The sequence below is a fragment of the Schistocerca piceifrons genome, chromosome 8 (assembly GCF_021461385.2).
Source record: "Schistocerca piceifrons isolate TAMUIC-IGC-003096 chromosome 8, iqSchPice1.1, whole genome shotgun sequence".
NCBI classification, from domain to species: Eukaryota; Metazoa; Arthropoda; class Insecta; order Orthoptera; family Acrididae; genus Schistocerca; species Schistocerca piceifrons.
The window spans coordinates 98,184,029-98,200,878 of record NC_060145.1 but is presented as its reverse complement, the minus strand read 5'-3'; the positions used below and the strand labels follow the sequence as shown (position 1 = coordinate 98,200,878).

At 47.0% G+C, this 16,850-nt stretch overlaps 1 protein-coding gene across 1 annotated transcript in view; it reads right to left on the bottom strand.

Moving 5' to 3' along the window:
• Positions 1 to 1,245: 1,245 nt before the first annotated feature.
• The window catches only part of LOC124711345 (cuticle protein 19), a 30,825-nt gene continuing 15,220 nt past the window's right edge, over positions 1,246 to 16,850 (bottom strand). The window contains exons 2-3 of the mRNA XM_047241383.1: positions 16,231 to 16,434; positions 1,246 to 2,975 (exon numbers count right to left, since the gene is read on the bottom strand). Of these exons, the coding sequence (XP_047097339.1) occupies positions 2,670 to 2,975; positions 16,231 to 16,434 (510 nt within the window). The 3' untranslated portion in view covers positions 1,246 to 2,669. The remainder of the gene's footprint in view (positions 2,976 to 16,230; positions 16,435 to 16,850) is intronic.

Below are 16,850 nucleotides of genomic sequence, written 5' to 3'. Positions count from 1 at the left end.
GACATCTGATTAAAATAACCTAAGGCTTATCATATGTACTTGAGTGATTTGAACATTACATGTTTTGTGACAAATTTGTCGTTATCTTTCAAATATGCTAAAAATTTTTTGACTTATTCCACGCCATGGGAAATTGGGATCTGTGGATGGTATATTAGCATTTACTTTTTCTCTTTACAAACATTTATTGTGTATTCTTGTTGTACGACATGATCTACATCCAGGGGATCTCCTCTCTATGGACCTACGAAACGAAGAAAACCTCTACTCTAATGACGCCTGTAATTATTTGGCTCAGTTTCTTCTCCTTTTTGTGTTGGAGGATGAATTAACGCACGTTTCCTCTGTGCAGGTATTTGTTCTATTTCTGGAAAGTTTGATGTAAATGTATGATTTCCTTGTGTGAGATTACTGTCATTTAATGTCCGTATTTCTGCTATGATTTATTCTCCTCCGGGGGACTTGCTATTTTCAAAGAACTCATTGTTTCCTTTACTTCCTCAAGAGACAGTAATTTTGAAAACCGGTTGGATGGAGGTTTTTCAGAATCTAGTTTTTCTATCGGGGGCTCGCAGTTTGGAAGTGAGTGAAAGTACTAGCCTCAAAATTTGACGGTTATTTTTCGCGTTGGTTTCCGCTTAACCGTCGGCCCAGCGGAAGCATGGAGAAGGTGGACGATACTCTGATTTTGTCTAAGAATTTTGTAAAAGTTTCTGGTGTTGTTCTTAATAAAGTCTTGCTCAGTTTCTTTAAGCAGGCTTACAGCATGCCTTATTTTTCCTCTTCGTATCGCCTTGGGCAAGATCGCTTGTGTTTAAAAAAATCCCTGTCTTTTTCTGGAGTGTTGTCGCTGCTGAAAGTTTTTCTTGCTTGTACCTCCTATTGTAATGTCTGGTCACAGACAATGTTCCACCACATGTTTTTTCTCTTTCTTGGAATTTTTCCTAATCTCATATTGATTTCCAGGACACCTGCAAATTTCTTCCAGTTCATAGTATTACTCGTAGATTGATACAGTGTGTATTGTTGATATTCTACTCGGACATTAATAGTTTGGGCTAGGTTGTTGAAGACTGCTAGCATACTCTTATTACTTGTATGTTACCTGTTGATAAGTAACTAATAGTGATGAATTAAGACATTCCTCTTTTTATCATATCACAGTCTTTCAAAGGGTATGGAACGCTAAGGAAATTTAAGTAGGATTATGTAGGAGATGGAGATAAAAGTAAAAGTTTGAAACAGTTTTCACGTATAAAAATGTGTTTATTGGCAGGCAGAACAAGCCGATAAAAACATTTGTTCCTACAAAAGGCATCACACATAAGTATAAAAAAATAATAATGCTTGGATGAGTAATATTTACAAAAGAGAGAGAGATGCACAGACGATTAACTACTTACAATACACTGCGTTAAGTGTAAGGGTGGTAGCAGAGAAGGGACCTGCGGACATGGCGATGTGAAATCACGGAGACGATGTGGCAGGGCCGAGACCTGCGGGTCGACGGGCGAGTGATGGGGACCACCATCCCCAGATGTGGCGGTGTTGTCACTTCCTGATGGCTGGATGGATGGATGGATGGATGGGTGTGAGACGCGGCGCGGATGGTGGTGGCGTCGAAGTGTGCCGGCAGAGTTTCCCCTTGCCTTTCGTGATGTCGATGTTTATGGCAGATAAAATGATGTGTCGGTGTAAGATGGGTGACAGATAATGCGAGTACGGTAAGTCAGACAGACGGACGCTCGCTGAAGTCTCTAGACGTTCCCCCTGTCGAGAATTTTCTGGCAGATTGTAACTGTGCGGTGGAGCATGAGTCGAACCCCGAAACCTTGTCTTCCGCGGGCAATGCCGTTACCAGCTGAGGTATCCAGATGCGACTCAAGACCCGACCTCACAGCTTAAAGTCTGCTAGTACCTCTCAGCCAGACTTCTCAGAGGTTTCATGTAGGTCTGCAGGTTTTCGTGGCCATACTATCCAATGACGATGGCCCACCAATGGACACAAGAAGATCCTGAGGTTTTATGTAAATCTGCAGGCTTTCTTGGCCGTACTGTCCACCCGACGTTGGCCCACCAGTGGTAGTCCAAGATTTTTACCCAGTAATCCCACTTCTACAGCATAAGCGTGGGAAAACTCCCCTTTAAATGAGAAGGTGACACTGGTCTACGATGGGCACCACAGGATCCGGAAGACAGTGCCAGCAGAGGGGTCGAAACGTGTATTGTTTGAAGAAATATGATGCGGCCTAGCAACCCAGACGATTTTGACCTCAGAGGCTAGCGAGTCGCGATGTTCGAAGGCTGAGGAATGGTAGATGTGTCGATGTAAACTGGTACAGCTACGGCGATTGAAGAAATAGTGGCAGCGACGGGTGGAAATGGACGCGTTCAGCACTGTTCTGCGAAGAGTGGTTAGTGCGGGTGGTGTTGGTGATGCACTGCTGCAGAAGTGTGTGTCGACTAGGATGTAGCAGTTTTACGTGTGGCGATGTCCCGATGGTGATGGTACCGCAGCAGCCGTCCACCGACTGGGGGGTTGTGAACGGCGGCCAGCAGCGATGCGGGGGAGGGGGGTAGGAATGGGGAGGGGAGTTGGGGGGGAGAGGGGAGGGCCCCGTCAGCCCGACGCCCGGCCTCGGCGCGCGGCGGAGGGTGGTTCGTCATCGTCAGTGGTAGCCGTAGCCGCCGTAGCCGACGGACTTGACGATGGCCGGCGCCGCGGCCACGTACTTGGCGACGGCGGGCACGGCGACGGCGGTGGCGGGGTGCGTGCTGGGGCCGGAGCGGTGGACCACGGCGTTGAAGCCGTTGTGCGCGTCGGCCGTGTAGGTGACGGTGCGGGTGGTGCCGTCCGGCTCGAGCAGCGAGTACTCGCCGCGCACCACGTCGCCGTCCCGCTCCTCCCACTGCCGCTTCACGTCGCCGGTGTGCGGGTCGTTCACGCCGTACTCGTAAGCGTACTTGGGGTACGACTGCAACAGCCAAAGAACAGGGCACACCGCGTCAGACAGTGGGGAGTTCCACGATCGCCGACGTATACAAAAATGCTAGGAGTTTAAACATCTACACTGAAGAGCCAAAGGAACTGGCATATCTGCCCCGCGAGCTCGCAGAAGTGCCGAAACAGGACATGGCATGGACTCGACTAATATCACAAGTAGTGCTGGGTGGAACTGACACCATGAATCCTGCAGGGCTGTCCATAAATCCGTAAAAGTACGAGTGGTGGAGACCTCTCCTGAACAGCACGTTGCTAGCCGTCCCAAATAAGCCCAATAACGTTCGTTTCTGGGGAGTTTGGTGGCCAGCGCAGCTGTTTAAACTCAGAAGAGTGTTCCTGAAACCACTCTGTAGGAATTCTGGACGTGTGGGGTGTCGCATTGTCCTGCTGGAATTGCCCAATGGATACGAATGGATGCAGCTGATCAGACAGGATGCTTACGTACGTTTCACTTGTCAGAGTCGTTCCTAGACGTATCAAGGGTCCTGTATCACTCCAACTGCACACGCCCCACACCATTACAGAGCCTCCGCCAGTTTGAACAGTCCCCTGCTGACATACAGGGTCCATAGATTCACGGTCTCCATTCCCGTACACGTCCATCCGTTCGATACAATTTGAAACAAGACTCGTCCGACCAGACAACATGTTTTCAGTCATCAAGAGTCCAATGTCGGTGTCGACGGACCCAGGCGAGGCGTAAAGCTTTGTGTCGTGCAGCCATCAAGGGTAAATGAGTCGGCCTTCGGCTCCGAAAGCGCATATCGATGATGTTTCGAAGATTGATCGCACGCTGGTACTTGATGGGTCCCGGTCGTGCAGGATCTTTTTCCAGCTGCACCGATGTCGGACATTTGATGTTTTACCGGATTCCTGATATTCACTGTACACTCGCGAAATCGTCGTACGGCAAAACCCCACTTCATCGCTACCTCGGAGATGCTGTGTTCCATCGCTAGTGCGGCGACAATAGCACAACGCTGAAACTCACTTACATCTCGATAACCTGCCTTTGTAGCAACAGTCACCGATCTAACAACTGCGCGAGACACTTCTTGTCTTATATAGGCGTTGCCGATCGCAGCATCGTATTCTGCCTGTTTATATTCTCTGTATTTGAATATGCATGCCTATATCAGTTTCTTTGGCGCTTCAGTGTAATACTAATTTCAGAGTTCTCGCAGATGATGCCCTTATCTATAAAGAAGCGGTGTCCGAAGGAAGCAACAAAAATTTCCCGTCTATTTTTGACAATATTTCAAAACAGTGAAAAGATTGGCAACTTGCATTACATGTTTGGAAGAGTATGTGGTGTGTTATGATTACAACACCAGTGGGTCACAACTGGAATCAGTCCACTCATAAAAATACCTGTGTATAGCAATTTGTAGGGATATGAAATGAAATGAGTACATAGGCTCAATTGTCGGTAACCCGGGTGACAGTCTTCCGTTCACTTACTGGACACTGCGAAAATGCAGTCTACAAAGATGACTGCTTACAAATAGCTCGTGTGACCCATCCTAGAATATTGCTCAAGTCTGTGGGACTCGTACCCTCTAACGCATGCAGAGAAGGGCAGCACTAACGGACACAGGATTGTCTGACCCACGGTTACAGATAAGGTGAAGAAACTGAACTGATAGAGCCTTTACGACAGACGCAAATTATCCCGTGAAAACCTGCTTATTTGTTTTGAAGTTTGCCGAGTATTTATGTAGATACAGAACGTTTTAAGCTCCATGACACAGCTCGATGATGATGCTGTTGCGTGTAAAGAAGTCGCAACGCTAGAAAAATAGTAAAACAAAATAAACATGTAGCAGATGATTCTCTGCCGAAGCATACCTTCAGTACGCTGTGATGTGGCGGCCTATGTATTATTTAGGTTTCTTCGAAGCAGGCGTCACATTTCAAAACCACGGAGCTCTTCCGCCATGGAGGCTACCAAGAAACAGGGTACGGGCCCGGTGGGAGATAAGTAAGGCTAAAGTTGCTGCATCCAGCTCCATACAGATGGCACCCAAAACTAACGGCGCTCCAGGAAGTACCACGACTCCTCATTTACGTCGAGAGGAAGATCACAACAGAGGCAGCACGCCGGATGTCAGGCACACTGCCGGATGGGCAGAGAGTTTTTCTGCCGACTGGTTACAATGAGTGAAAGTCGTATTTAGCTTAAAGTTCGTTACAGTCGAGGAACAATGGACGCAGAGGCGTAGGAGAAATTCACCATTTCGCTCGTTTCCTCCCAGCCAGATATAGGGAAGCAGTTTAGCTCCTTTACCGTGGAGGTCTTCAGCTGTTGGTATTTTCAGTAAGAATTGCATTAAATGTACAACGTTAATTTAAGGCGAAAGCAACTTGAAGATAATTAAGTGCTTCTTTATACTAGAATGGTTTATTTGGTCATTGAATGAGCGTGCATTTTGGAATAACTTTACCTGCATAGGTACACAGAGTTCTTTTTGCTTTTCCTCTTTCTTTCTTCCTTCTCGTTAAAACTATTGAGAATGTCGAATGCTCGAGCATCAGATTGAAACGACGCAGGCAGCCTAATTTCCTTTCTCCTAACAGCAGTTCGCGCCGTAAATGTACCAAACAAATGCAAGACTTTTAGTAAGAACTCTTAGAGAATTATCGTACTTAGGGTTCACTAGCCACTCTGTATGGTGCGAAAATTTCGGCTACAAGCAATGTCCTACAATATATGTTTTTTTTTTGGTTCACAAAAGAAATGGACGAATAGACTGTTGTGCAAAAGTAGTTAAGTACTACATAAAGTTGATTTTTCAAAAAAGAGCTGCGCTGTTCGTCACAGGAATACATTTAGTTGGAACAAACTAAAGTAGGAGATGCTACAAAGAAGATGTTGAGAGTTACAGGAAGAATTACTCTTAAGAGTACGAGGCCATCCGACCGAACAGAGAAGGAATGATGACTACAGTACGTTGTCGTTGTTGTTGTTGTGGTCTTTAGTCCTGAGACTGGTTTGATGCAGCTCTCCATGCCACTCTATCCTGTGCAAGCCTCTTCATCTCCCAGTACCTACTGCAGCCTACATCCTTCTGAATCTGCTTAGTGTATTCATCTCTTGGTCTCCCTCTACGATTTTTGCCCTCCACGCTGCCCTCCAGTGCTAAACTGGTGATCCCTTGATGCCTCAGACCATGTCCTACCAACCGATGCCTTCTTCTAGTCAAGTTGTGCCACAAACTCCTCTTCTCCCCAATTCTATTCAATACCTCCTCATTAGCTATGTGATCTATCCATCTAATCTTCAGCATTCTTCTGTAGCACCACATTTCGAAAACTTCTGTTCTCTTCTTTTCTAAACTATTTATCGTCCTTGTTTCACTGCCATACGTGGCTACACTCCATACAAATACATTCAGAAACGACTTCCTGACACTTAAATCAATACTCGATGTTAACAAATTTCTCTTCTTCAGAAACGCTTTCCTTGCTATTGCCAGTCTACATTTTATATCCTCTCTACTTCGACCATCATCAGTTATTTTGCTCCCCAAATAGCAAAACTCCTTTACTGCTTTAAGTGTCTCATTTCCTAATCTAATTCCCGCAGCATCACCCGACTTAACTCGACTGTTATAAAAATAAAATCGAGCTCTGGAAGACAGGAAGACGCGATGCCGGGATCCACGTAATCTACACCAATGCACACCGGTCAGGCTGCAGCTGCAGACATGGGTAGCCACTTCCCTTATAACTACATTTATATTGAAACTTACTGGCAGATTAAAATCGTGTACTGGACCGAGACTCTCAGGACCTTTTCCTTTCCTCAGACCACCTTAAGGTGTGTGGCGGACGGTACTTCTGGCTCCTCTATCCTGACCTTCAGGCCCGATACTCGGTAAGCTCGAACTTTGCTCAGCAAATAACAGCGCAGGACTGTCTGGAATGCCTTCCGGAAACCGGGGAAGCACGGTATCAACTTGGCGCCGTCTTTGTCTACTGCGCTGCGGATCTTACGAACGGACGGAGCTAGTTGAGTTTCGCAAGATCGCTGTTTGCGAAATCCGTTCTGATTTCTTTTTCACACAGGAGATTTTTCTTTCCGAAAACTTCATAATCATTTAGTATGGCAAGTATGTCGCTATTACTCCTGTGCTATGCTGGAGGTTTTGTCCGTATGGCTGATACACACCACTCGGCGCAACCAGTACACGACTTCAGACTACGTGTGGTACCTGGGCAGCGATATTAGCGCTTCTGATTAAAGCTCCAAACACTGCTTTTCAGTCTTGCGAGTAACGTGGGTAGCGGAGTGGCTCGTTCTGTTGCACAGTGTGTGCCTCGCACCTGCCGACTGTTGGAAAGCAGACGCGACACGCACTATGCCCTGCCCGTGGCGGAACGGCGAGCAGCGAGGAAGTGAAGTTGGCGGCGGATGCCGTGGCGCACTGGGAAAGCGTGCGCACTTTGCGTTCCGCCTCGCTCTCTTCCCAACCCCACCTCCCCCCCCCCCCCCCCGCTGTGCCTGTCCGCCTCCCTCACTTACGTAAAGTGGAGGCCGCGTCACGTCAGAACAAGAGCACCGCGATATGGGAGGCGATGACGTCAGCTGGTAAACAAGCTCACCGCGTCTACTCCCCTACGTCGAGAAAAAAAAAAAAATCGCATCGCGATTCCTTACAAGTCCGTCAAGAGAAGCAGATGTAAAATGGAGACGCAAAAAAAAAAAGAAATGTTTTGACTATTAAGAAACGCTTACGAGATTGAAGGAAAATTTCGGAAGAGAAACAGAAGTATAAAGAGGCTAGCAGACGACGTACCCTGTGTGGTCGGATACAAGCGAAACTCAGCTTGCCCTTTTATCTCACGATATTCTGCGAACCACGGATGAAGGACAACACGTAGCTTCCATATTCCTAGATTTCCGCAAAGCGTTTGACACTGTGCCCCATTGCAGACTGTTATGAACTCGGAGAATACGGCATAAGTTTTCACGTATCTGAGTTGCTCGAAGACTTCTTAAGTAACAGAACCTGGTACGTTGTCCTGGAAGGCGAATGTTCTTCAGAGACGAGGATTTCAGCAGGAGTACACAATGGAAGAGTGGTAGGATCGCTCTTGTTCTCTGTGTGCAAAAAAGATCGTTTGGGAAAGTGTTGCCATTGAGTGACCGTAGGAGGGTACAGGATAACTTGGACAGAATTTCTGTTTGGTTTAACGAATGGCAGCTGACTCTAAATGTAGAGATGAGTAGTAAAACAGAACCCACAATGTTCGAATACATCGTTGGTGGCGTCCTGCTTGACACATTCACGTCAGTTAAATGTCTAGGCGTAACGTAGCAAAGCAATGTGAAACTAAACGAACTCGTGAGGTAGGCTGTAGGTAGGGCCAATGGTCGAATTTGGTTTATTGGGAGTATTCTAGGTAAGCATAGTTAATCTATGAAGAAGACCTCGACCAATTCTTGAGTACTGCTGGAGTGTTCGGGATTCCCACCAAGTCGGATTAAAGGAAGACATTGAGGAAGACACTGAACCAATTCTGAGGCGTGTTACTAGATTTGTTACCGGTAGGTTTGATCAACTCAAGAGTGTTATGGAGATGCTCCGTGAACTGAAAAGAGAACTCCTGGGGGAGGGGGGGGGGGGGAGGAAGACGTTTTGTTTGCGAAACACTATTGAGAAAAATAGAGAACCGGTATTTGCGGCTGACTGCAGAATGATCCTATTGCCGTCAAAGTATTATATTTCACGAATGACCACGAAGACAAGCCGAGAGGAATTAGAGCTCGTACGGAAGCGTATAGGCAGTCGTTTACTCCCTAGCTCTCTTTGCGAGTGCGAAAAGAAAGGAAAGTACTAGTAGTGGTAACAGGTACCCACCGCCCTGCACCGTATGGTGTCTTGCGGAGTATGTATGTGTCCGTAGATGTAAGCAAGATTTAGAAGACGCGTTGAGAGAACTGGGCATCGTACTTGATACAGAACACTGCTGAAAAGGATGAACAAAGCAAAGGCAAAGGTGTTGAAGTGTGGTAGGAAAACGACAACGACTTAATCAAAACTGGGAACGACACAGTAGTCTGTTAAGAGAAAGAATCTCTACGAAGTAAGATTAAATAGGATGGCTGTAGCAAGGAACATATCAGAAAAGTATCTACATTATCAGGTATTTATATGGGGAGGTACAACTGCCGGCCGAAGTGGCCGAGCGGTTCTAGGCGCTACAGTCTGGAACAGGGTCATGAATGTGTGTGATGTCCTTAGGTTAGTTAGGTTTAAGTAGTTCTAAGTTCTAGGGGACTGATGACCTCAAAAGTTAAGTCCCATAGTGCTCAGAGCCATTTTTTTGAGGTACAACTTCCTGACGCTGTACGTTTGCTGAACGGCATTGTATGGAAGTGTAACTTGGTCAATTGAAAATTCGGAGAGTAAGCATTGCAAACGAGTTGTTACCGAAGATCGTTTTAATGTATTACTTCTTTGCCACTAACTCTATTCGCAGCACATTTCGCAGATAATATAGGTGGACATGCTGAGGAGATCCGTGAAATGGATGTTCTGTACATGGGAGTTGGATTCTTTAAAGAGGATGCCACCATCATGAAGCCATACAACAAACTTGCATGCCCTCAGGATATGTAACAGCCATTCGCAATACCAACGTAGTTTCATGGCAATGTTGGCTAATATTACAGATCAGTCGCCGAGACCAGTGCCCCTGCCCTTCTCCAGGAACCACATGTTTGTCTGGCTTCTCCACAGATTACCTGTCAATGTTGTTGCACCTGTCTGTGTCGTAGGAGCACGCAGGCCAATGCACCACAACAAGGTCCATGGTTGATGGGAGAGGGCTGGTTCTTTGCAGCCTACAACGTAATAACGAATGACTGCTCCACCTTACCGTACGGTCTAGCTGCCTCCGTGGTGTTATTTCTCGTTTCCGAGCTGCTTAGGAGCAGTCACAAGTTGTATTGTTCTGAGCAGAGAGACAGGTTTGCGGTCTAGGAGCTGCGGGCGTGTGACGACTTCCTTTTGTGTTGCCTGAGGGGCGTGGCTTTGTGCTACTTGTGTGTGTGTGTGTGTGTGTGTGACTGTCGACCACATTCCTCGCGGGTACTTAGCGAACTCTCAGAAATGGCTGCTCTCACTGCACTGTGACGCAATTCGCTCGCTGTAGCGCTCCTTTCGCGCGTCCGTTTCGACCGTCACCGACTCTCGGTTACTGGCGAGCCGCTCTAGCAAAACTGGCCCGAGTGAGGTGGCGCTGTGGTCAACACACATGACTCATATTCGGAAGGACGAAGGTTCAAATCCACGTATTGCCACCCAGGTTTAGGTATTCCGCGGTTTCCGTAAATTTGCCTTCGAAACAGGACGGCTGATTTCTGTTCCCATCCTTGAAACATTCCTAGCTTGTATGTTCCGTCTCTAATGACCTCGGCGCCGACTGGACGTTAAACCGTAATATTCGTTCCTGCTTTCCTCCCAGCAAACTGGACGGACCGACCAGTGCGACGTGGTACTCGAATGTATTGCGACAGCTGCTGAGTGTCAGACTTCCAGAACCAGCTGGGCTAGGGGATATTCCGTTGAGCCAATTTAGGCAATAGTGATACGGTTACGTTACAGATCTGACATTGTGGTGTATTCGAATCATAAAAATCCAGGGAAAGCGGTTCCTGCTCCTCGCACAGCCGTTGGTCCGTCAATATAGTTTTGAAGGTCTGAAGATCATCAAGTGATGACCGAAACCTGTCACCTTGAAAAACGTGCCTTTGGAATGTAGACTGTTTTGTAAATGATTTCAGATATTCTATTTTTAACGCTGGCTTTTTCCAGCAACGTTCTCAAAAATAATTACTAGGCACATTTCTGCTGGAAGCGATATGCCCTTCCGTTTCTCCGAGTTTCAAACTGACTCACCTAGTTAGCTGAAGGGGTATCTGCAGTTCATTGTAACTGGGGTGTAGCTTGATTCTTTCCACATTAACAAATGATTTCTAGAGCCAGAAAAAGCAATATTAGTCAAAAAATCCTACGACTTATTGCGAATGGAACGCTGGAGCTTTGGATTTATGGGCTGCGCTTTTGGAACTAATAAATTGCATCACCTGACTTTGCTGCAGGAACCGCTACACCTTCTCATGACATACATTCGTGACACGCGACGTGCCATTTGGTAAGATCATGGGAAACGTGAGACATAATAATATCGGCGAGGAAGGGTGACAGGACATCTGTTAAGACATCAGGGAAAATTTCCATGGTACTGGAGGAAGACAGACAGGGGAAGACAGAAAGGGGAAGGCAGAGATTGGATTACGTCCAGTAGGAAGTAGGTTGCAAGCGCTATTCTACGCTGCAAGAGAGAGATTAGTGGTGGGCCGCGTCAAACCAGAAAAAAAAGCGCTATGAAAGCAGAAATTATGGGGTACTCTATCGAAGCTTCTACAAGCTTTACAATTACACGTCTGAACCAATCTTCAGCCTTCCATTTGAACATACTAGCAAAATTTTGTGTTACAATATTCGGTTAATTACAGGGTAACTACTGAATGGATTGATCTCAAATTTGGTAAATGTAACTCTGAAAACATTTTGAAGATAAAAATAAAATAAAATTCATATCCTGTCATATAACATTAACGTGTTAGACAATGTTGTGCAATATACCGAAGTTCGCCACGCTCTTTCCTTGCTTGGGGGGTTTACCTGTTCATGCCACGCCGTTCTTTCGGCAGTTCTTTCGGCAGTTGCATCCTGTTATAGGCTCTTAAACTGAGCCCTGACGGGGCTACCAGCTTTATTTTACCTGCTTGGCCACAGCAGGAGGGTACAACAATGTCATCCGGCCGGTGTGGCCGAGCAGTTCTAGGCACTTAAGTCTGGAACCGCGCGACCAAATAAAATGGTTCAAATGGCTCTGAGCACTATGGGACTCAACTGCTGTGGTCATAGGTCCCCTAGAACTTAGAACTACTTAAACTTAACTAACCTAAGGACATCACACACATCTATGCCCGAGGCAGGATCCGAACCTGCGACCGTAGCGGTCGTGCGGTTCCAGACTGTAGCGCCTTTAACCGCTCGGCCACTCCTGCCGGCAACCGCGCGACCGCTACGGTCGCAGGTTCGAATACTGCCTCGGGTATCGATGTGTTTTATGTCCTTAGGTTAGTTAGGTTTAAGTAGTTCTGAGTTCTGGGGGACTGATGACCTCAGACGTTAAGTCCGATAGTGCTCAGAGCCATTTGAACCATTTTAAAACAATGTCAATAGCTTCCTCCCGATGCACCACAACCAATTGTGTGATTCGTGCGCTACTAACCACTCAGGAACCAGAGTGATGTTTGTTAAGTGGCAGCTCTAGCAATAATGGGGTAACTCTGAATGGTCCAGTTTCCCGGAACGCTCGGAAGACGGGTCTGCAGCCCTTTCGGGACGCGATGTTTACGTCTAAATTGCGAAAGGCGCCGTGTAGGGAAGTGGACAGACAGGTGGAAGGTAACTCACGTACCCGGCAACGCGTTTCTGCCCCGAATACCTGCGCTGCAGTCTCTGGCAGTGCGACATTGCGTCACATGCGGCAGACACACGCACTGAGGTGAGTTCCCACTACTGTCAGGCGTGGCTCGCTCCAGTTCCATCTCCAGCGGGCGCGCGTGCGCTCCAGTGCCACAAATGGCGGGCATTCCACACCACGGCTGCATGCCGGCGACACAAAAAAAGTCTCGCCCCGCCTACTTTTCCTCTCTGCCAGCGAAATACGTCGTGTGGCCACTCTCTACTTTTGGAGAGCTTTCGGAGCTGCCCCGAATATTGGATACTATGAAGAGTTCCACTAAAAAAATGTCTCTAAAGTCAGAACGCAAACCGTTCACCTGCTCAACGCCCGAGATCTGCTACATGGCCAAAACAGTCTTTACTACCAGCGCCCGCTCTCTACAACTAGAAGCCGACCTTTGATTTTCTCTTGGTAATTCCCTGCAACATGTCCGTCAACCACATTGTGGGAGTGTACCATATGTTACTTTATTATTGGATTTTTTTAAAAAGAGGTAAATTACAGTCTTAATAACCTAACTGATCGAAGGATGATGAAAAAGTGTTTAAACAAAAGAAAGTATACAGGTTGAGTCAGCTGCCCCTAACACTGGGTTTTATGCAAACTGCTACTCCTTTTAGAACAATACATGAGATTTTCATAGTCTCTCTCTTGCTATGTGCAAACTATTAGTGCCACAGAAGAACAATGAATCGGACTTTTTGTAGCGGATTTAATGTAGTTAAATTTTTTGTTGTGTCACCGCCAGACACCACACTTGCTAGGTGGTAGCCTTTAAATCGGCCGAGGTCCGTTAGTATACTTTGGACCCGCGTGTCGCCACTATCAGTGATTGCAGACCGAGCGCCGCCACACGGCGAGTCTAGTCTATAGAGACTCCCTAGCACTCGCCCCAGTTGTACAGCCGACTTTGCTAGCGATGTTTCACTGTCTACATGCGCTCTCACTTGCAGAAACGACAGTTTAGCATAGCCTTCAGTTACGTAATTTGCTACGACCTAGCAAGGCGCCATATTCAGTTTCTATGAATGTATTCTGAACAGATAACATTGCGAATCATGTACCGTCAAGAGCGACGTTCATCATTAATGGATTAAAGTTAAGTATCAAACTAATTACGTCCGTTTTCTGAATTCTAATTCCTTGTAATGTTCCAGACCTCACGTCAGTATAGTTCTTCCCTTCTCTCGCCAGCCTGCGTGAGCTAAAACGCGTGCATTTCGGCCTCCACTAGTAACACGGTGTTGGCTCTTCTACCAACACAACATTTTTACTGGGGTACATTTTCAGTGGAGGCAACAGTATTTGAGTTATTCAAGAAAAACGAGTTTGAAAGTCACTTTTGTATGTTTGTCTTGACTAGTTCCAAAACTACGGCCTCTAGCGAAAACGTATCCCATTACAGAATTTAGCTACACTAAATTTCCTAGAAAAAGGTAATATTCATTTTTCTGTAGGACTAGTAGTTCGCACGTAGCGAGCGAGAGAATTCGAAATACTTGTGAGTGGTATTTGAAGGCGTTGTGGCTTGCATAAAACACAATGGTAGAGGCAGTAGCCCTGTGTAATAACGACGTTCAATTGCAAGTAGTTTTATTAAAAAAATATTGTTAAGGTAATGAAGACATTTAAGCTTTGTACTAAACATACGTCAGTAAGTGCAATCAGTCTATTCCACCGTTTTTTCATTGCACAATTTTGTCTTTCTTTGGCTATTTTGTCAGTATTTGTTACAGCCCTAGAGACGACACTGTTTAGCCGAATGTAAGAGTCCGTTGGCGCTCTTCTGAAGTTCCTCGTTCCAAATCTAAATGTTAGGGTGAGCCATTCCAAGCAAAGAGCTAAAACGAGAATGAGAACTCACGCACGCATTTGTCGTCCTCCCTTGTACCTGAGGGGCAAGCTGCGGCATTCGCGTAGGGCGTTCATTAGACCCTTCCTCGATCTTTCCGTGTTCACCCACTGCAGTGAGTTCAGCTAGCTTGAGTAACTACTTGCTGCTATCGACATGAGAGGTGTATCGTGTTTTCGCAGTTGTTCCTCGTAAATTTCTTGATTTCATTTTGTCAGGAAGAAAGACGGCACGCGACACATGTCGAGCAAGCCACTCTCTTGTTCTCTCTCTCTCTCTCTCTCTCTCTAGTCATTCAGTGGCTTCCGAGTCTCCGTGACCCTACGAATATGCAGGCAAGTTTCTACTGTCCTGCACTATTTCCCGAATACCCTTCACGCTGGAATCCATTACGTCCGTAATGTCAACAATTCGTCTCATCCTTTGCCGCTCTCTTCTCCTTGTGTCTTCGACTGTCCCCAGCATTGAGATCTTTTCCAGCGAATGATATCTTTTTATGATGTGCCCAAAGTAGGTTAGTTTTTTTCAGTATCAGACCTTCCAAGGAGCAATGTGATTTTATTTGGTGTGGCACCGACCTATTCGTTCTCTTTGCAATTCATCGAACTCTAAGGAGTTTCCCCCACTGCCACAGTTCGGACGAATTTATTCTACGATGTTCAGCCTGCTTCATGGTCCAGGTCTCACATCAATACATCACTAGCGGAAACACTATAGCCCTTACCGTACGGATGTGTTGTTATAACATTCGCTGAAAGCGAAGGAGAATTACGGATTACTGGACTTTTCGAATGGAATGAACAGACTTATCGGTGCAAAACATGGATTGAGAACCAACCAAAGAAAGACGTAAGTAATCAGGAGACCAGAAAGAGATTAATTAATGCTGAGTTACACTTAACACCAAAACTGATAACCACGAAGTAGATGAAGTGATGGGATTCTGCTGCAAAGGAAGCAAAGTAACACACTGCACACAAAACAAGGACATAAAAAGCAGACTAGTATCAAATATCCGACTTAATTTTAGGACGAATTTCTGAGCACAGCGTTGTACGGAAGTGGACTGTGGGAAAGCCGAGAAAGAGGAGAATCGAAGCGTCTGAGCTGGGGTGGTATTGAAAATTAGGTGCACTGGTAAGAAATGAGGAGGTTCTCCAAAGAATCGGCGAGGAAAGGAACATATTGGGGAAAACTGACAAAAAGGAGCAGGACTATAGGAATAGGAACCTGTGGTATGAAATGAGAGAATAACTTCCACAGCTGAAGGGGAGGGGGCGGGGGGTGGGGGTGCTGTAGGAGGTAAAACTTGCAGGGTAAGCAGAGATTGTAGTAACAAATGTGAGAGGGAGTCGGATACAAGTGCTACTCTGAGATGAAGAGGGTAGAACACGAGATGAAATCATAGTGGGGACTGTTAAACCATTCAGAAGGCTGATGACACAAAAAAAGTGTTGGAATTACACTTTCCTGGAGACATATGAGTCTCAACTTTATCTGTGATAACGATGGAAGCTGAAGTAATGAATTAAAATTTGTGCTAAAGTCGGGACTCGAACTCAGGTCTCCTGCTTATTAGGCAGATGTGCTAAACAGTACACCACCATGGCGTGGTGGCTCAGGCAGCTGGATGGACTATCTCAGCCGAGTGGCCTCCCCAACACAAACTTCATTTCACACCTTCAGCCCATTTCCATTCCTTAAATCATCACAAATTTTAATTCATTACTTCAGCTTCTATCGTTATCGGAAAAAGGCACGTTGTTTCGTGTGGCTAGTACCCAGCGACTGATGCACTTAGCTCCAGCATCGCGATTCTACTCACGTAGTAGTCGACGGCTGGGGCGGCGGCCTTGACGATAGCGGGGGCGGCGTAGGCGGTCTTGACGATGGCGGGAGCGGCGGCGTAGGCGGGGGCGGCGTAGGCAGCGGGAGCGGCGGCGTAGGCGGCGGGGGCGGCGGCGTAGCCGCCGTAGCCTCCCAGGTAGCCGGCGCGGCACGTCGCCACCAGCAGCGCGGCGGTCAGCAACTGCGGGCAGGCGGGGGCGGCGCGTTAAGGGGGGGTCGACAAGGTGAAAGGTGAAGCCGCCCATGTCCATTCACGGCCTGACGAATCGGCCAACACCACCACTGCTCAGCAGGTCGCTGATCCATCTGACTATGTGTGGTGGGATGCTGCGACTGCGTGGAGCACCCCACCTGCGCCCAGTCGCATGGAAGCTTTCACCGTGCCAAAACAGAAGGGAAAAAGGACAGAATGAGGGTAGCAGTTAGAGATTGGGGACAGCAGGTAGTGGTGGACCAGTGGAGTCGACGTACCCGGACCCTGGACCCGACCGTCTCAGCATCTGGGTCGGCCAACTGGTTGGCCTGTGAATGGGTGTCTTAAGGGTCGACCCCATGCACGGGCTAAGTTTCTGCTCGGGATCGCTACAGGACAGAGCT